Source organism: Pygocentrus nattereri, chromosome 16, assembly GCF_015220715.1.
Source record: "Pygocentrus nattereri isolate fPygNat1 chromosome 16, fPygNat1.pri, whole genome shotgun sequence".
NCBI classification, from domain to species: domain Eukaryota; kingdom Metazoa; phylum Chordata; class Actinopteri; order Characiformes; family Serrasalmidae; genus Pygocentrus; species Pygocentrus nattereri.
This window is the reverse complement of record NC_051226.1, coordinates 4,603,769-4,624,923: the sequence shown is the minus strand read 5'-3', so window position 1 is coordinate 4,624,923 and position 21,155 is coordinate 4,603,769. Positions and strand designations below refer to the sequence as shown.

The 21,155-nt window shown below is 44.8% G+C and overlaps 1 protein-coding gene across 2 annotated transcripts in view; it reads left to right on the top strand.

Moving 5' to 3' along the window:
• The first annotated feature begins 5,180 nt into the window (after window positions 1-5,180).
• atp2a2b (ATPase sarcoplasmic/endoplasmic reticulum Ca2+ transporting 2b) overlaps window positions 5,181-21,155 on the top strand; it is a 59,161-nt gene continuing 43,186 nt past the window's right edge. The window contains exons 1-4 of one of the 2 annotated variants that reach the window (XM_017725099.2): window positions 5,181-5,780; window positions 7,309-7,326; window positions 7,428-7,510; window positions 15,117-15,221. In XM_017725099.2, the coding sequence (XP_017580588.1) occupies window positions 5,663-5,780; window positions 7,309-7,326; window positions 7,428-7,510; window positions 15,117-15,221 (324 nt within the window). In that variant the 5' untranslated portion in view covers window positions 5,181-5,662. The remainder of the gene's footprint in view (window positions 5,781-7,308; window positions 7,327-7,427; window positions 7,511-15,116; window positions 15,222-21,155) is intronic. The other variant, XR_005131637.1, reaches the window with a different exon arrangement.

Sequence of the window (21,155 nt, the reverse complement as noted above, 5' to 3'; positions counted from 1 at the left end):
TCTTGCTCAAGGACACTTCAGTCACATACTGTCGGTTCAGGGGACCGAACCGGTGGCTTTCCGGTCACAGGGCTGGTTTCCTGACCTCCAGCACACGACTGGCCCTCAAATGATTCAGCATAATTCAGTGGTTGGGATGAAAACGAAGTCATTGAGAGTGATTTGATGTGAAACGGTTCATTGTAGAGAAACTTACTGGCTCAGGTGTCTTCACAGTGGTGGTGAATGGAACCCGGCGTCACAATGGCAACAACACAAACATAGACCTTTTATTTGGTATCCAAAACCACCAGTGACCCTACACACGTCTTCTAAGTTTTATGTGTAACGTTGATGATGGTTAATTGGTGGTAAGCCTGAAAGAAATGCTTTATTTAGCTTTCCACCATGAATGGACTTTAAGAAAAATGTTTTAGACCAAAATCTTCTCTCAGAACTATCATAAGACGATGTATCAGCAGCGTATTCATAACCATTTCATGTAATAATTTTCTGTGAGAGAGCTTTTACCTTCATGGCATTTGGCTGACGCTCTTATCCAGAGCAACCTACAATTTGACGACTTTACACAGGCAGGCGAAGTTGGGAGTCTTGCCCAAGGACTCTTATTGGTGGAGTGTAGGGTGCTTGTCCAAGTAGGGGATTGAACCCCAGTCTACAGCGTAGAAAGCAGAGGTGTTACCCACTACACTATACCAAGAGATAGGAACCAGACGTCGAATGAGTTTCTTATCACCACCGCTGTGAAGGTTTCACACCAAACCACTCTGAACGACTTTGTTTACATCTCGATCATTTAATTATGCTGAAAGTTTGAAAACTTTGCTGAGTTCCATTTTACAGTAGTTGACCATTAAAAAAAACTGAAAATATACATTTAACAGAACATCACACAGACGCCTCAACAACTAATGATACACTCAATATGATAAACTCCAGAAATGCAGTTCAAATTGAGAGAAAATGGCATTTAACAACCTGTGGAATAATCTGCCCCAGATAAACAGCACTTAAAGCTTTCCTCTTTGAAAGAGAGGAGAAAATCAAGCTGCTTCAGATCTGAAAACATCCACAGGTGTTTCTGTCCATCCTTCCCCTGTGAGAAGACCACTCAGCGCTGTGGGTCTGAAAGGACGTGTAGCTGATCAAGAAGAACCTCACTGAGAAAAGGAGACGGACACATCAAGCAAAGAAGCTGAACGACGGACTGACCGCCCCAGAGTCCAGACCTCAACATCGCTGAATGGGTTTGGGATCACTTTGGTGGTGAGAAGCAGAAAAGGCAAAAACAACTTCTAAGACTGAACTTTAGAGGTGTGTGTGCAGAAAAACTGAAAGTGAGCCTCCTGAGAAGAATGGAAGCTGTAATAAAGGCAAAAAGTGTAAACATTAAATACCAAATACTGCTTTTCCTGCTGACCTGTCCAGGGTGTATCCTGCCTTCCGCCCGATGACCGCTGGGATAGGCTCCAGCACCCCCGGCGACCCAGAAGGAGAAGCGGCTTAGAAAATGTGTGTTATGACTGAAGTTACCCCAGCAAATCCATGGGAATCAACCTAAAAACACTAAGCCTTCATTGATTTCATTAACTTTTTACATTTGATTTATATTGATTGGGATAAATGATTAGGTATAAATGAACATTGTTCCTAAATTAGTTAGCTGTGCTGCATTCATGCATATAAGAGAACGCTGACGTCAAGTACAGTACTGCACATTGTGAGACCCTGTTATGTATAGCACTTGGGATGCCACTGATGGGAGCTATTTATGGAGCCGGCTTTCTCTGACCTTGAGTGAAGGAGTCTGTCGTTTAGGAGTTAAGAGGGTGGTTATTGTGAATGCAGCCATGTGACATCCACATGTCTGTTCTGTAGCATATGGCCTACAGCATTAGCTAAACTTCACAAATCATTATGGACTGTTGTACAATAGTATTATATGTGTGTGTGTGTGTGTGTGTGTGTGTGTATACACCAATCAGACATAACATTAAGACCACCTCCTTGTTTCTACGCTCACTGTCCATCTTATCAGCTCCACTTACTGTATAGCTGCACAAAGTTCTGCAGTTACAAACTGTACTCCATCTGTTTCTCTGATACTCTGTTACCCTGTTCTTCAGTGGTCAGTGAGGATTTGATGGCATTCAGCTCCAAGAGCATTAGTGAGGTCAGGTACTGATGCTGAGTGGTCAGTTCTGGATCAGTCCAACTCATCCCAAAGGTACTGGAAGGAGCTCCATCACTCCAGAGAACATAGCTCCACTGCTCCAAAGCCCAGTGCAGGACTGTGTATCCTTCTAGCCAATTTACTGTTTAATGTTTAATGGTTTTACTTTTCTTCATTTCAGTATATAACTTTACACACATACACGACATTTCCAAAAGTCCTCACTCACCCATCCAAAGCATTGAATTCAGGTGTTCCAATCACTTCCATGGCCACAGGTGTATAAAGCCGAGCCCCTAGGCCTGCAGACTGCTTCTACAGACATTAGTGAAAGAATGGGTCGCTCTCAGGAGCTCAGTGAATTCCAGCGTGGTACCGTGATCGGACGCCACCTGTGCAGCAAGTCCAGTCGTGAAATTTCCTCACTACTAAATATTCCACAGTCCACTGTCAGTGGGATTATAACAAAGTGGAAGCGATTGGGAACGACAGCAACTCAGCCACGAAGTGGTCGGCCACGTAAAATGACAGAGCGGTCAGCGGATGCTGAGGGGCATAGAGCGCAGAAGTCACCGACTTTCTGCAGAGTCAATCACTACAGACCTCCAAACTTCATGTGGCCTTCAGATCAGCTCAAGAACAGCGTAGAGAGCTTCATGGAATGGGTTTCCATGGCCGAGCAGCTGCATCCAAGCCTTACATCACCAAGTGCAATGCAAAGCGTGGAATGCAGTGGTGTAAAGCGCCGCCACTGGACTCTAGAGCAGTGGAGACGTGTTCTCTGGAGTGACCAATCACGCTTCTCCATCTGGAAATCTGATGGGCGAGTCTGGGTTTGGCGGTTGCCAGGAGACGGTACTTGTCTTACTGCACTGTGCCAAGTGTAAAGTTTGGTGGAGGGGGGATCATGGTGTGGGGCTGTGTTTCAGGAGTTGGGCTCGGCCCCTTAGTTCCAGTGAAAGGAACTCTTAACGCTTCAGCACCAAGAGATTTTGGACAATTTCACGCTCCCAACTTTGTGGGAACAGTTTGGGGACGGCCCCTTCCTGTTCCAACATGACTGCGCACCAGTGCACAAAGCAGGTCCATAAAGACACGGATGAGCCAGTTTGGTGTGGAAAAACTTGACTGGCCTGCAACCTGATAGAACACCTTTGTGATGACAAATGTGCTTCTGGAAAAGCGGTCAAAAATTCCCATAAACACACTCCTAAACCTTGTGGTAAAGACTTCCCAGAGTTGAAGCTGTTATAGCTGCAAAGGGTGGGCCGACCTATTAAACCCTATGGATTAAGAACGGGATCTCACTCAATTTCATATGCGTATGAAGGCAGACGAGCGAATAATTTTGGCAATATAGTGTACGTTAACCTATGCTCACAGTCTCTCACCAGCCAGCGAATCCTTCCCTTTGAGCGACTCTTTAAAATGAGTCAACTGAATCATTTCACATGCAATTCATTTCATTAACACAATGAATACACAAAGATTCATGTTCATCTGAAGTTCAATGGGAATCAACTTTTTAAATGAAACCAGTTTTTGCTTTTATAGTAAAAGAACAGGTTTTTATTACTGTAGTAGTTGTTAATTACGCTGAATCGTGCGATGTATGTACTGGACTTCGCCCAAATGGAACATGTTTCCTAATTAAAAAGAAATAATTGTGCAGATTGAAACTAGGTGTGGGCAATATGTGGCATTACAGGCTCATTTCTGTGTTTCACCTTAATACCCTCCATTAAACCAGACTGAGAACTGTATCTAGGCTACTGTCATCGCACGGATGATCTTGGCCACAAAGAAGCATCAAAGTGACCGTATGGATTTCTGTACTTGCTTCAGAACGGTTCTTCAAGCATTCTTTAGTAAAAGCAATGGTTCTTTTTCGAGCCATGAGTTCCACAAAGAACCATTTGCATGCTTAAATGTCTCTTTGCATAGTGAAATGATTCTTCAGATCGATTCTTTAGGTTCTTCCTAAAGGGTTCTGCTATTGTTACAAGCCTGACGTTGTCACCGCAGCAGAGCCCTTTTTGATGCTACATAGAACCATTTTCAAAAATGTTCTATGTAGAACCATCAACAACACGCTGCCCATCAATCTAAAGAACCATTTGAGCATGAAATGGTTCTACGTAGAACTCCCAGCTCACTTACTGTATAGCTGGTCTTTGTAGTTCTACAGTTACAGACTGTAGTCCATCTGTCTCTCTGATACTCTGTTACCCTGTTCTTCAGCGGTCAGGACCCCCATGGACCCTTACAGAGCAGGTACTACTTGGGTGGTGTCTATAAACACTCACTGTCCACTCTATTAGACACTCCTGTGTTGTTAGTCCACCTTGTAGATGTCAAGCCAGAGACGTCGGCTCATCTCTTGCTGTACAGTATGGAGCTAATCATCCTCTCGTCCTTCATCAGTGGTCACAGGACGCTGCCCACAGGTGTTGGCTGGATAGTTTTGGTTGGTGGACTATTCTCAGTGAGGTGTTTAAAAACTCCAGCAGTACTGCTGTGTCTGATCCACTCGTACCAGCACAACGCACACTAACACACCACCACCACCACCATGTCAGTGTAACTGCAGTGCTGAGAATGATCCACCACCCAAACAGTACCTGCTCTGTGAGGGTCCATGGGGGTCCTGACCGCTGAAGAACAGGGTAACAGAGTATCAGAGAAACAGATGGACTACAGTCTGTAACTGTAGAACTACAAAGACCAGCTATACAGTAAGTGGAGCTGATAAAATGGACAATGAGTGTAGAAACAAGGAAGTGGTCTTAATTTTATGACTGATCGATATATGACAACAGGAGATAGCTCACTTGGCCGTAGTGTTATGCCTGTGTGTCGGTGTGTGTGCTTCGTTTGCACAAACGAAGCATTGAATCAAACGCTTGATTCATTTCAAACGTGCCGTTCGACAGAATCGGCTCAGTGAACTGAATCGTTGAATCAACGTGCCCTTGAAGCAACGTGGTGCGGGGAAGCCAGCCAATGAGCGCTTTCCACATGCGGACACTGAAACAGCGCTTGCGGGAATCGGTGGAGGAGGAGAGAGGCGAAAGCAAGCGGAGCTGCTGCTGTTGATGGTGGCATACTAACGAACCACGGATCCACCCGGTACTTCACTGCTCAAGCGCAACAACGGCGGCGGCGGACGACACGAGAAAGACACGCGTTACCGAGTCGTCGAAGACCAAACGGCTGACTAGTTTGAGTCCTCAGTGACAGCAGTTCGATCAAACTTCAGTATCGTTAGCTAACGATCGCTGCTTTGCCGGTTGTGCAATTGCGCGTTGAATCGGACTCGCCGTTGCTACTTGAGCCGTTATTGCCCAGCAACGGAGCCCAGCCAACGGCCGCCGTTGATCCCCGTTGCCGTTTAAAGTTTGTTCCGGCGATTTGGCTCCTGTTTTTGGATCTGGGAGCCGCTGAAGGAAACCGGGCGGTTTTTTGAGGAGCTTAAAACGCCGTCCAACGATGGAGAACGCACACACGAAGACCGTGGAAGAAGTTTACAGCTATTTCAGCGTCAACGAGAGCACCGGGCTCAGCCTCGACCAGGTCAAGCGGCAGAAGGAGAAGTGGGGACCGAACGGTGAGTCACCCAACCCGGCTGAAGTCCGCCTCTTATTCGCCGGCGTCTTGTTCCGATTTCCCCGTTCCACCTTAAATGGTGCAGCAGTTACGGTGTCACCGAGGCGACATAATGGATCTGCTGCAACCATTTAAGGTGGAACGGGGAAATCTGAACAAGACGCTGGCGAGTAAGAAGCCGCCTTCAGCCTCGTTACACCGGCCTGGTTAGCTTCAGAGCTAATGCTAACGTGTGGAGGCTGGAGCGGACCGTGCCGTTGTGTAACTCCACTCCAGCTCCCGGTCCCAGTCCGGGTCCTCGTGAAGCCCCGCGTACGGCACATTTCAGCGTTTTCTCCGCGAGAAACGCACGGAGTGTAACTAAACACGCGTCTAATGGGGCGAAGAGCAGCGCGTTGGTGCAGGAGAGCTGCGGAGGTTGTCTGAGGACCCGAACAGGGAGAAGCGCTGCGGTGGTTGAGTTAGCGCGTAGCGGCGAGGCCTGCGTGCTGGCCGGCGGGCCGGCGGAGAGGCGTCGCGTTAGCTGCCCGGAAAAAAGGAAAAAGCGGAGAAATGAAAGTGTGACGTCAGTGCAGTCCACGAACCCGTGCCTTTGGCCGAGTTGGTACAGCAGGAAACTTTTCCCTTTTAAATCCCGCCCGCTGCTGTTTCTCTCCATAGTTTGATAATAAACCTGATCATAACACGAGCTGCAGTTTATATACAGGAGATTAGACTGGCCAGAACAAACGCCTTCACACGTGACCTTTTCACACGCGGATCTGTGTGATCACTTTTACGTTAAACGCCTACATTAGTGAATTTAAATCTACTGCAAAACAAAATTCATTCAGATTTATGAGTGTTTTTTTTTTTTGTCTATTTTTTCTGTTAATATACGTTTTTGTTTATATATATATATATATATATATATATATATATATATATATATATATATATATATATATATATATATATATGAAAACCTCGTATCTCCAAAATGGTAACTTTACAGGAGAAGAAGAAAATCTACTTTAATCAGAATTTTTTCCAGGTCGTTTTGGGCCGTTTCCTTTAGTCCAGTCATCATGAGATTTACACACAATGTAAAGGACGACAGGTATTTTCCAGTTATGTCAAAAATGGAGATACAGGGTTTTCTGTATATGTAGACACACACACACATACACACACACACACACACACACACACACACACACACACACACACACACATATATGCACATATTCACTCATTCCTTCACTTGTAAATGTCACACAAACGGTATAAGCTCATGTCAACTTTAACGATATGCATAATACATTTGACTAAATAGATTTAAGTCTGAGCCTCTTCATCATACTCGCAGCGGGCCGTCTGGCTGGCCACCTGATCTAAATATAAATAATATGTTTCTGTGTATTTCTAGACGTTATGCCTAGATCAGTTTATAATCTGAAGATCATAGCGTGTTATATTTCGGTGATTTCTTCGAAAGTGAGGTTTGATCACACAACTAAATCTCTCCTTTCTCTCTTCCTGCCTTACAGAATTACCAGCAGAAGAAGGTAGGCCTGATTCTTTTGTGTTCGCCGTGACTATTCAAATGCTTATTTGTGGCAATTCTCTCTTATCTGTTCTTATGCAATCACGTCTCTTTGTCTGACAGGAAAATCACTGTGGGAGCTGGTGGTGGAGCAGTTTGAGGATCTCCTAGTCAGGATTCTTCTTCTAGCCGCATGCATATCTTTTGTAAGTACGGGATCTGCAGTGGCTGTAAAAGGAAAGAAAGGCTGGAACAGCAGTGGTTTAGACTGTGCCAGCGCCCTATAGCTTTACTAGCCTATATTCTTGACTGACTCGTGCTGATCATTAACATACTGAAATTTCTAAAACCGTAGTTTAGATTTTTGAAAAGAGCAGCCCGTGTAGAGAGCAGAATGTTTTACCATGAATTCAGTGTAGTTAAACTATAATGACCCCCCCACAGGGCAATTTGAAGGCATAGAAGAGCCATAAAAGACCAGGTGAAGACTTACAGGGGGGATTATCTGCGTAGGATGTGTGTTTAAAGCGTTTATTAAACAGCGTACTAAGGCATGATTGTTTCTGAGTTTGGGTTCGAGCTGTTAATGCGCATATATTCCCTTATTTGTTCACCTTTGTAAATATTCTCTCTCCGCTCATGTGGTGAGACCTGACCTTGTAACTCTCCGACTTTGCATGCAGTCTATAGTCGTTGTGTTGTGTAGCATTACTCAATATGCACAATATAATATAATCGCAATATAATTTCATGTGTGCGGTCTAAAATTTTTAAATGGTCATGATATTTTCTAGTTTTAAAAAAAAAAATCGTAATTTTGATCTATATTTGTGGTTCCGTGTACTCGAGCTAACCCTTCATGTAACGTAAAGCAGGTAGAAGTTGAAGAGCCGGGCAGTAACTGCGCAGCAGAGAGAACCAGCAGCCGTTTTCTTAACAAACACGAACCCCAGTTTCCCTACCAGGCTTTTAAACGGCATATTTGTCCTCTAGTTCTCTCTCGCGTCTCTTTCTCAGGCCGTTATCGCCTTTTACAAATTGCCATTGAGACACTTGCCCGTTATCGATGATCTCCGACAAAGCAGCCCGCTCATCCAGGCCATCATGCTCAGAGCCGTCCGTCTAGCAGAAATGATGCTATGGACAGTGTTTGTGCTGTCAAAGTCAAATTTGACGTTTGAGTATTTGTCAAATTCAAAGAAAGAAGGCTTGTTCAACTGCAGACAGCGCTCATTCGTATGTTCACAGCTACTCCTTTTACGCTCCCGGGGTCGTGTTACAGAAATGTCCGTTCTTTTTGTTTAAACTAAAGCTCTGACAGGCCAAGATAAGATTTTCCCCAAATTTGTATTACAGAAGCAAATCTTATCTTCATTTCTGAATCTAAAAGCATTAAGATGAAAGCATTCTTTTCTTATCTTAAGTTAGGAAACCTTAACTTTCTCGATTGAAGTCGGCGATTAACTGTCGTGTCTGTTACCTAGCAACAGACCATGCGTGCGCAGCTGAAATGTACACGTAATCTAGTTAGCCAGGCAGCTAACGTTAGCTACTGTGAGTGAGGGGGGGGAAAAAAAAAAGTCCAATAAATCTAAAGCGAGATAAACTGAGAGTTACGAATATTGTGTCGCAGCTTTGTGCTGTTGATCAGCATCGCTTCTCTCAGTTTCAGTCTCCATTTCCCAAACGCTTTAGCTGAGCGCACTAACTCTGTTCCTTCCACCACCATCACTGTGATATTTTATCTGATAAGGTTTATCAAATATTAACACCCAAAGGTAATAAGAGGGACGGTGGAGGACGTGTCTGTAGTGTCTGGTGTTAACACTGTTAGGGAAAAAATAAAAGTCAAAAGCACCGTTTTCACTGATAGTTGTCGCATCATGTCGGTTAGCGTGAAAGATGCTGCCGATCTCTGCATAAAACAATAGAAACGGACGATTAAAACAGAAGTTAAGACGCTCTGGGGTTTATCTTAACGTCAGGACAGAATGTAGGAGATTTAGTCTAGTTGGGATGTTTCTGTAATACTGTTTTCTTATCTGGCGTTAATGATAAGATTATGCTTGGCTTCTCTCCTAAACTCAGGCTTAACTAAAGTTGTCGTGGCGACTGAGCAGATGATAAGATTTCGGACTTAAGAGGTTTCTGTAATACGGCCCCAGGCCAGTTACACACTCCCGTGATCACTCGGCCTGAGGAGCATGCCTTCGCTGACCGCAATTTATTTTGGCTCTAAAAAGGATTGTATGGGGTTTTACATAGTATAGAGCACCGTGTTTATAAACTGTATAACGCTGATGGGCAGAAAGGCTCTCGTGTGAATAATCTGCCTCAGACAGCAGGCTTTTCTGACAAGCCAACGTTCTGACCGTGAAGGCTTTGTGGCATAGTTAAGCTAATAATCACCTAATGTTGACATGATATTGAAGCTCAGCTGCGGCACAGCTACTGCAGCCACCTGCGACGGTTACAGGCTTCCACTCTGAACATTACACCACATGTCCGACAATGTTAACGAGGTCTTTAGCTCCCGCTGTGGCCGGGGTAAGTTACGCCGTTGGAATGAGAGGCATGGTGTGAGTTTAAGAGGGCTCGGGAAGCCAGCCCTGTCTGGAATAGTGTGAGCAGCATATGAGATTAGGATCCTCCGTGTTACTCGCTGAGTAACCTTATACTGTCTGTTTGTCCTACAAGCTTCCTGTTGCGGTCATAATAGCCCCTTTCCAATAGCAATGTTTGTTACAACAACACTGTTGCTTATTATGATAATGAATGCATTGACGGGGCATAAATAAGCAGGGAAAAACGACAGGCCTCCTGAATATGACAGGCTGGCGAGTCGAGCGTTTAACCTCGGTGACCCCTTTGTCCTCCTTCCGTTTTGGCACTCGCGGTAGCGTCCCACAGCTCAGATGTCTCTTGCAGTGAGCTGGGTGATGATAGCCTGGACTCTGGCCTGTAAATCAGTCGCAGGGTCATACGCTCGCTCACATTCTCTCTGCTGTTCCTTTCCTGCTGGTTATCTCGGTGGAGTTATTCAGTCCTGCTGCTGGTCACCGCAGTTCCTAAAGAGACGTGTGAGTACGGGTCACGTGAGCGTCCATGGAATGGCTGGAGTGGCGTCCGATCCCACCGATGACTTCATTCTGCCCGTGCTTTTCAGCAGAGCTTTAATCGGACCTGAAATTTTGGTCCAAATCTGATTTTTCCATCGAGAACTTTCTCCGAGTCCAGCCTGTCAAGGTTTTAGAGTGACGGCCAGTTTTATTTTGTCCCAAATTCTTTATTTTCTTACACTTTTTAGGTCGCTTATCAATTTGAATCCGTTTTTTTTGTTTGCGCATTTTTGAAGAAGAGTATTACAAAAAAATACAGTAACAAACAGAATAATTCAAAGCCCTTTGAATTATTTTTATTGTTATTATTTATTATTATTTATCTCCTGACCACGCTCAATAACCGCGAGCAAAGTTTGGGTCATAAATCAAATTTATAAACGGACAAGTTCGTTTATAACTTGCACTCACTCACCTCTCCACTCACGTTTAGCAACCAGACGATTCTCCACAAGGGGGAGCTGTTAACAGGGGAAGCTGGCATGAACCCACACCAACAAGATCTTATGAGTTCTTCGTTTTGTTCTCTTTATATTGCAGAGCTCATAGGGTCCTGTTTCAGGTTCAGGGTCTGAACGTGACCTGAAGTTAAAAGCATGTCAGTCTAATCTGAAACTGACTGTAACTGGATGGAAACAGCAAGAATGGCATTTGTTAGAAGGTCACAAATAAGCAAAACGAGAAAGCTCATCAGCGCATGAAGATGCAGTTGAATTTCACTGTAACATATGTACATCAATCAGTGCTCCACGGTGATCTCTACGCGTTTACATGTGTGGTTTCCATGCTGGCCTCGTGGACCTCGGTGGTCTTCCTTGCCAGGAGTAAATCCGTCCACTTTTAACAGGTTCGTATTTGATACCTTACACGTTCCCAGTCGCACAGCTCGTTATGGAAAGGTGTAATAGCAAATTAGCTGCACTTATCTGAGGAGTGTCTGGTTTGGTTTTGAAACGCCACCTAAACGCAGTAAAGATCTGTGCTTCTAAAAACCCCCCAGTTAGGGTTATTTTATGTCTCTGGACTTTGAAGTAGGTTATAGGCAGCTGGCATAGGGGAATACTATGTGACATAGTTGTAGTGGCCTAGATTATTGCTGTAAAGACAGAAACTCGCACATACAGAGCTAAAGACATTACGTTTATTATTTTATTATTAATTACCCGCAGCTTACATTGGGTAACTGTCAATCTGTGAAAGATTCGTCTGCAGTCAATGCTTAGTATCACTTTTATTCTAATTTTCAATAAATCGCCTGCCGTTCTTGCTTCTTTGATGATGAATTAGAACGGCTTGTCTTTCCGTTAGGCCTGAGGACAGTGGACATGCCCTGTAGTCTCATTGTTTTAACCACCCTACTTTACTAGGTTGTACCATGACCTGGTTAGTCATATTAAAAGGATGCTGTGAAAGTGGAATGAGGCCCATGTTGCCTGTGTGGATTGTGACGTATGTAAATTTTACACGGCTCCTTTATCTGACAATTACTTTTAGTCCATAAGAAACATGTGTAGTGTATTGAAGGTAGATACGCCGGTCAGGCGTAACCCTACGACCACCTCCTCGTTTCTGCGCTCACTGTCCACTTTATCAGCTCCACTTACTGTATAGCTGCACTCTGTAGTTCTACAGTTACAGACTGTAGTCCATCTGTTTCTCTGATACTCTGTTACCCTGTTCTTCAGTGGTCAGGACCCCCATGGACCCTCACAGAGCAGGTACTGCTTGGGTGGTGGGTCATTCTCAGCACTGCAGTAACACTGACGTGGTGGAGGTGTGTTAGTGTGTGTTGTGCTGGTCTGAGTGGATCAGACGCAGCAGTGCTGCTGGGGTTTTTAAACACCTCGGTGTCGCTGCTGGACTGAGAACCAAAAATATCCAGCCGGCAGCTAGAAAGAACTACAAAGTGCACCTATACAGTTAGTGGAGCTGATAAAATGGACAGTGAGCATAAAAATAAGGAGGTGGTCATAATTTGATGCCTGATCGGTGTCCAAAAGTATCCAGACACCCCTTCGGTTTAGTGACTTGAGCTGCTTTAATGTGCACCAATTGGCAGACATGCACACAGTTTGTGTAATCTGTATAGAAAAGCATTGCTAATAGCCCCTCTGGAGCAGCCGCACGCGAGCCGAACACAGAACTGACCCCTATGCGAAGCGTAAGGGTGCGGGAAAAAATGGATTTTTGGATGTATCGCGATTCGGACGTGAGCGATTCTGAATCGGTTCATAAATGTCCAAAATCGATTTTATTAATAGATAATTTAAAACGTAATGTTGGCGGAACTTGGAAGTGTGGAAGTGCAGCGCCCGGACAGTCACAGAACAAAATACACCCGGATGAGCGAGAAATCCGACTCCCTCTGCATTAGAAGCCAGGTTAGGTCAGGAGTCACGTTCTGACTGAGGCGCCGAATGTAAATGCGGCGCCGTTTAAGGTGGAACGGGGGAATTCGAAAGAGAAGCGACCTCATCTTCGCACCTTTTTAGTGTTTGACAGTCTCTCACCGCAGATTTAACTTGCCAATAAACCGACCGCAGCGCTTATGAAGGCAAATGCATCGTTGCTGTGTGACCTGCGGTCTGAAGCAGAGCTATCGCACTATGTCGGACCCGAGGATTCCGAGGATATTTCACTGACGCAGCAGTCCCCCCGCTTTCTACGACGAGTCCCTAAAGGAGACGGGCAGGACGGCCGTAACGTGTGCTGCGCGGACGTAGCTGCGCATTGCGCTCCAGATGAGCGGCAGCAGCATCTCATGTGCTCCAAACACGAACGAGAGCCCTCCAGTTCACTCGCCTCATCACTTCCATTTGATGTATTGATAAAAGATATTGGGAGTAAATTCATCAGGGATCAGTGCACAAACTTCGCTTTAACAGTACCAAGTCGTCACACCAGTGAGGAAATAGAAATGCTGTGTAGAATAGAGGAAGCATCAAGGCGCATCGATAATCGCTGTGTAATCGCATCGCAGCCTCTGAATCGCAGTCGAATCGTGAGGCGCGCAGAGATTCCCACCTGTAGCGAAGCACATGCAGCTGTCTGTCCAGTAAACTCAGCTCTGTCGTGTAAGCACTTCAGGCGGGAGGCTCAGTATTTGACCATTTTTCTTTATTATTTATTTATTTTTTTATATTTACAATGTTTTGTAAAAAGTATAAAACTTGACAGCTCTGTCGATACATTTATAAAAAAAAAAAAAAAAAAAATCAATAATCTTAGCGTGTCCATTAATATTTCATCATATATGCAGAAAGGAGAGCTTAATTCCAAACATATTTTACAGTTACTGGTGCTTATTAATGGGGTGTGACACCAGTGACTCCAGTGAGATTCTGGTTAAAACTGAGGATTTTCTAAACTGGCTGACTCGTCGGTGGTCGGGTGACCTTGTGCAGCAATAAAAATGATATTTAAGACCTTATTTTGTCAAAGCACGAAACACCAGTGAGACAGAAGTTACGAGCTGGCTGGTAATAATTACTATTGATGTGATATTAATAAATGAATTCAATATAGCGAGTCAGTGTGACTCGCCGACTCAGGCCTCAAGACGCTTCCTCTCTGATGAGCCTCGGCCCAAAGAAACCGTTTGAGGTGAAAATGCTCTATTAAAATGTGCCATAAGAGCCCTGATGACGGCCGTGTCCAAAATCTCTGTGACGAATGTATTTTTAAAAATAATATATATAATTTTGGGTGTAGTATAACGCCAATGATATTAAAAAATAAACATGCGTCTGTTTTAAACCTAAATTTAACCTGAAAACTTTTATATTAAAAACGGTTTCTCCAACGTTGAAAATCGGTTTGGTGACGAGCTGTTTTACAAATGTAGAGCAGCTATGAAACAGGATAAAAAATTGGAGAATCATAAGAGAAACGTATTATTTGATCTAGGTAAATGTACATAGCAACTTTTGGAGCTGTGCCTAATATTTTGAGCATCTTTTAAAGCCCAGCAACCCAGTGCACAGGAGTGCAGACACATGACGGCGTGAAACGAGTGCAGAATATACAATAAAAACACCAGACAACCAATAAAATACAGTTACTGCAGCAAACTCTATGAATACCCTTGATGCCTTGCGCTGATGTATTGGGTTGTGTTGGGTGTTGCGTAAGATTTAGGGATGAATAATCGCGGCCTACTGGATGCCGATAGCTGTACCGTGGCATTAAGAGTGACCAGCATGTTTTCTCAAAGAAAGCTCAGCATCTCCGGCTTTTACAGGAGACGCAGAACGAGCCTCAGCGTTCGTGTAAATTTAATCGGCCGTCCAGCTGGATGGAGTGCCTGCTTTGTCTGTGCCAGGCCAGCAGGAGCGCATGCATTAAACATAACTCGCCTCATTAAATAGCTGACAGAGCTCACAGAGACCACAGTCATGCTTCTTGATAAAGGGCGTCATGCCCAGGGTACAAAGCCTGTGATGCAGCAGGCCTACTGATTGTCCTAACACGTTCTCGGCCACCACCGTCGCCCTGCGCAATTGCGCCGATACCGGACGGCGCGCTGACCTTGTGGTTGTCTCTGCATGTAAATTTGGTTTGAAGCTTTGCAGCTGAGAATGAGCGTGTGATTGAATAAGAGCCTAAAAACCATAATTCTGAAATCAGGATTTGGCAGATTTCCTTCTAATTAAGCGTTTTTCCCCTCACTTTCTCCTTTTTTTCCCTTCTGTAGGTGCTGGCCTGGTTTGAAGAGGGAGAAGAGACCATTACGGCTTTTGTGGAGCCTTTTGTAATATTGCTAATTCTTATAGCCAACGCCATTGTAGGGGTCTGGCAAGTAAGTGTACCTCTCTTTCCTCGATTTTCATCTTTTAAGCAGTTGATTAAACACCCAGGTTCCTTTATGAGCTGTTTTAGACCGTTTTTGTTCATGTTTATTGCCGTGCTGTCTAGTCTCGCAGCTTGACGTCAAGACTGAATGGACAAGGAACCACATGCTTCAGATTCAGACGTTCAGTGTGATGTATTGTGTAGAAGTGCTTATTTGGAGCTCTTAGCTTAAGGCAGCTATTGGTGCAGACCACAAGTAATAGGGCTGTCGTGTATGACGATATTTGTTATAAATCATGTCGCACTGCCTCACTGCTTCTTGGAGCATATTGTCACTTTAATGGTCCATATCCTACATTTTTCTCGTGTTTTATAGTCCGTCAGTCAGTCCATCCGTCTGTCCCTCCCTGAGGAAATTTAGCCCCCTGTAGCTGACGCACAGTAATAGTAATAGTAAGGGTGTAAACAATATAACAGGAAGAATAAACATTAAAGTCTATCTACAGGCATTGTTTCCCCCAGTTATAATGTTTGTACAGGTTTGTGCACCAAAAATAATCATTCTTTATTTTTACGTGACCATTTTCCAACCACTCTTCAACCCGTTAGACGTAAGCAGGGTGTTTTTGTCACTGATACTCTTAAGGCCCAGTCCCATTTCTTATTTTAACCCCGACCCTTGTTTTTGGGTGTCATCCTGCCCCCTTGGAACGGAGTTACAAGGGACTAGACTTGTATTCAACACTTGAGGGCTAGGGGTAGGGGCAAGGGGTGAAATGGGATTGGGCCTGAGGCCGATGTTCGAAAAGCAGCCCAGGCTGAAACACTCCTTATAACTTCACCGTGAACAGGAGGAGCCGAACCGCTCAACAGGTGGATGCAGTTGTAGGCCAAAGTTGGGGCAGCACATGTTTTTGTTGATTTTAACATCCTCTACAAGCAACACACTACAGCATGTTTTAAGGCACAGTTACTATTTATTTGCTTAATTTAACATCACAAGAAATGAAACAAGGTGTGGCATGTTCAGTCGTGTTTAACTGCATTTAGTGCGGTATATAAAGTGTTGAGTACAAGTCTAGTCCAGCTCATACAGGTGGGCTTCCTCCTTGCAAGAAGCCTTATTCTTTGGACTACTTTGAGCGTCTCAGCTTTAGCGTGGACTGATTGCATTGATGTTCCTTTTTTTTGTAATGAAATAAGCCTTGTTATGGAAATGAAAACACGTGAATGCCTCCTTTCTGCCCGTCTTAAGATAGCCCTGGCTTCCCAGTGGATCTGCGGTGTAGAGCTGAGGGCCTATTTTCTACAGCACCTCCCAGTGGCCCTGAAACCCATGTCCCAGTTTCCACTGCATCATTTTATTTTAGTCACCATTCATTACCCAGGCTGGCCTGAGAATCCCTAGCCTTCACCTCTCCAAACAGCCAAGTCTGCTCCTTAAAGCAGAAAACATTGCAGTGTGATCATGGACCCTGGATCCTTATAGCAGTAGTGTATTTTTGCCCTGCCCAGCAAAGTCTTATGGATAAAATGGTCACTAAATTGAGCTATGCATGCTCGGCCCAGTACTCTACCTTCTTTTGTAGCAACTGTTACTATAGGTTGGACAAACTTTACATAACATTGGTGTGTGAATACACACACACTAGGGGGCAGTGAGCACACTTGCCCGGAGCGGTGGGCAGCCCTATCCATGGCGCCTGGGGAGCAATTGGGGGTTAGGTGTCTTGCACAAGGACACCTCAGTCATGGACTGTTGGCTCTGGGAATCGAACCGGCGACCTTCCGGCCAAAGGACCTTGAGTGTTCTAGTGCTTTTAACAGTTAAACGAATAAAGTAAGAAATGAATAAACTGGCCGTGAACGTGGCGTTTAATGTTTTAATGTTCGCAGCTCCTTCTTCCAAATTAAAAAGCACCTTGATGCTACGTCAGGGTAATGAACTCCGCCCACTCGCTGCACTGTCGGCAGTTCGTTCCCCAGGTCTTTACATTAAATTCCCAAACTGTCGTCACCACTGAGCAGCTTTTCAGTCGGGAGGTGTGACAGAAGAACAGCTGAACAACCTGGAATCAGCCAGAAATGAACCCAACACCGTTCGCCAATCGTGGAGCCTGTCCAAATCAGACTGAGCCGTAAAACTGAGCCAATATCAGGTTCAGCTCAGTTTGGTCAGTTTGTCCAGATCAGTATTAATGTTGTTTTGTTCCAGCCGGTCTGTAAAGCTTCTTACAGCCCGTTTAGTTTGGCGAATGGTGTTGGGTTCATTTCTGGCTGATTCCAGGTTGTTCAGCTGTTCTTCTGTCACAGCTGCCGACTGAAAAGCTGCTCAGTGGAGACGACAGTTTGGGAATTTAGTGTCGTCTCGTCTTCAGAGTCGGACCAAATCGGCTGTCGGTCAGATGTGATCTTAACAGCGTCTGTTTTCTGTTTGTGGCGAAGTAAGAAGTAAAAACGTTCAGATGGCTCGAGCGTCTCCTACAGCTGTCAGAGTCGTTGCTTAGCAACGGCGTCTCAGTGGAGTGATTTGTGAAAAACGACCTCGATTAGAAAGCCTCTCAACCAATCGGCTCGCGTGGCCGGAATTAAGTGTTGTATAATAGACGACAAAGTAACTACATTTGATCAATCAAAGTGAAATTTTAAATGCATACCAGATAAAGATCATCTGAAATTGATAAAAACCCTCTCCGATGAATATTTGACAAAAACGGGTGGTTTCTAGGGATGCACTGATATGAGATTTGCTGATATACAATACTTATCTTCCAATGTCAATACATAAACATTTATAAAATGTAAACTGGAGTTTTTTTCTGTTAAGGTTACAAATGCGGTCAAACATATGACATTTTGCTTAAAAGCGTAGCGTGGTTTGGATTCATCTCAGGCTCTGTTCGATAGAGGTGGGAGCTATGGAGGTATAATACCTGGCCACCACAGTGGCTGGTGTGGTGTGAGCGCCTTTTTGTTTTGGATCAGGGAGGTGGAGTTTCTGGGAATACCTCTCTACACCTGCTCTGGAACTGGGTCTGGTGATCTCTGAAACCTATTAAGTGTCAGCAGTAAATATCTACGGCAGTTTCTCAGCAACCAGGCCAGGGGCAGCTGCTAAGGTGCAAAGGTGGAATTGCGCATCACCTATCTGGTGTGTGCACTGACTGTTCTTTGTGATGTCTCATCAAAGCCAGTGTTCACAGAGGGCCATACAGTAAAGGATGACCTATAACCAGGGTGATTACTGCTGCAGTCGGTTGACCTGTAGAGCATTGTTTCAGTTTATCGGCTTGTCTAAGGGTTATGGTCCTGTTTTCATGAGGAAATGCTTTTGAATAATGTCACAAAATGTCACGATTGGGGCAGTCGTGGGCTGGAGGTTAGGGAGCTGGCCTTGTGAACGGAAGGTCGCTGGTTCGATTCCCAGAGCCGACAGTCCATGATTGAGGTGTCCTTGAGCAAGACACCTAACCGCCAACTGCTCCCCGGGCGCCATGGATAGGGCTGCCCACCTCTTCGGGAAAGTGCGCTCACTGCCCCCTAGTGTGTGTGTGTGGTGTTTCACTTCACGGATGGGTTAAATGCGGAGGTGGAATTTCCCCGTTTGTGGGATTAAAAAAGTATCACTTAACTTAAAGCCTTGAAAGCTGAAAAATCATCCCAAATATTAAATTGCCTTTCTTTACATTACTGTTCCAGTTCTTGTAACTACCATGCTCTGAAATCCCACAGATGACAAATGTCGGAGCAGTTGTGGCGAGTCAGATGTACGACTGCAGTCGAGTAGTTGGGCTTAGAAAAGAAAACAATTTTCTTTGATTGAAGTCTCCAAACTATTGGATAAAAGATTTTAGCTCAGGTTTAATAATTTACCTATTTCCCGTGTTTAGCACCGTTTATATGACTCTGGGCGGGGCATGTCTGTCTACGCTGCTCGTCGGGTGAAGGTATCTGTATTGTGCGTTTTACGCCTGGCAGAACTGACTGGCACATTTATTTTATGACTGTGTATTCCGTCGATTTTTAGCGCTCGTCGTCTTTGTTGTCCTAAAAACACCCGAAAGCAGATTTAACAATCTTGTAGGATACTTTTGTCTTTCCCAGGACGCCTGGACGGCGCTATTCAGCGTTATTCCTTTTATCTTTTTAACTGCGGCCTCAGGACGGCATTAAATTACTATGCTCTCCATAACGTACCAGAAATGTTGCTCTATCCCGTGAAACAAGATGACCTCACTTTCGCTCTTACCTAGGCTGTTATATCAGGTAAAACTGGTGTTTCAGCCTATAATTTGGCAAAAAAGGCAAAGCAAGTCAAAACAGATTATTCACGTACATCCTCAGGAGTAAAAGGTACTAAACTCACTCTTGTCACCAAGGGGGTGCCCTCGAGGGTCCATCTCGTCACCTTCAGTCAGGGAACATAACTGAACCATAATCCACTGAAATGATCTGTTCTAAGCTGGACTGACTCCACTCACCCCGCCCCGCCTCGCCTCCAGGCTTTTATTCTACTGCTCTGTTTTAAAACATTCGGTTATGAAAAGGAACAAATACCAGCTTTTCAACTGGAAGACTGGGTTCGATTCCCCGGCCGGGCGACCGGGGTCCTCTCTGTGTGGAGTTTGCATGTTCTCCCCGTGTCTGCGTGGGTTTCCTCCGGGTTCTCCGGTTTCCGAGAGACATGCAGTCAGGCCAATTGTGTAAAATGATCAAATTGTAAGTCGCTCTGGATAAGAGCGTCAGCCAAAATGCCGTTAATAATAATAATAATAATAATAATAATAATAATAATGTTCCTGCACAGATCCTTCATTTCTAACGGTGTGTAGCAGGTTTTAAGCACAGTAACTAAAACAGCTTGTTTATTTCTAAGCGACAGAGAGGTCCAGTAGAAGGTAAATGTAAGGTATGTTATTTATATTTCCAACATGAAAAAGTCGGTAAACAGAAGTTGCGCACTAAAGTGTCCCGCAGAAGAGCTTATTTTCACTTGGACCGTTGACAAAATATGTAACTGGCCCGAGGGTGTTAAGACTTTTGCATACGCCTGTAGGCGTGAGATACCTTGTCCGTTGCTCACCCTGTCTTGCAGCTGTGAACCGCCAAGCTGGGAGACGGTCACGCTGTCATTGACCGTGGTGTCCGTTAACTGCCACAAGTTTGAACGGTGATCGTTTTTGTTAAAATAGTAAACTCTGACATAGCAGGGCTGCCGCAGGGAAGCTCTGGCGAGCGCGGCCACGGGGACCTTCTGTTTTTCTGATGTCCTCTTTTTACCGAAAGGCTCTCTTGGCTTTGCTTCTTGATCGTATTTGTTCTGAGCTTTATCCAAACCACAGCTCGCTGCAGCCCCCCGCTAGACGAGGTTATGCACAAGCTCGTTTTATTATGTGAAAATACCGAGGCTGTCGACCTGCTTCTTGCGAAAGCACAACTGTCCACTTGGCCATTTCCAACCACATCCGGCCACAAATGGTGAGAGTCTGCAGCACTTATGATTCTTAGATAATGCCTGTAACTTTAGGCAGCGAGACTTTTATGGCCGATGTAAAGAGCTCGGTGTGCTCTGGGTCTTTTTAGCTTGATGCTCTTTTAAATTGTTATGCAACCTGAACTGTAAAAGCGCACCCCCCCCCCTCCCACCACCACCCCCCCGCCTTCCTTCTGCGCTTATTATAGCATTTCCGTCAAAGCTGGCGGCTGCAACCCCTGTCGATTTGTCAATGACACTTGGGTTTCTTTTCACGCTTGGTTGTAATAAGGGCCGCACCGACATCCGTTTATTTTGACTCCCTGGTCTTGAATGACTCAAGTTCTGTGACCTAGAGATCTCAGGTAACGAGTATACGTTTAATTAGCTGCCCCAAGCAGTTTAAACCATTGAAAGCTACGTATACATGTATGCATTCACGGTCCAGTCCAGCAGCGAGACTGAGGT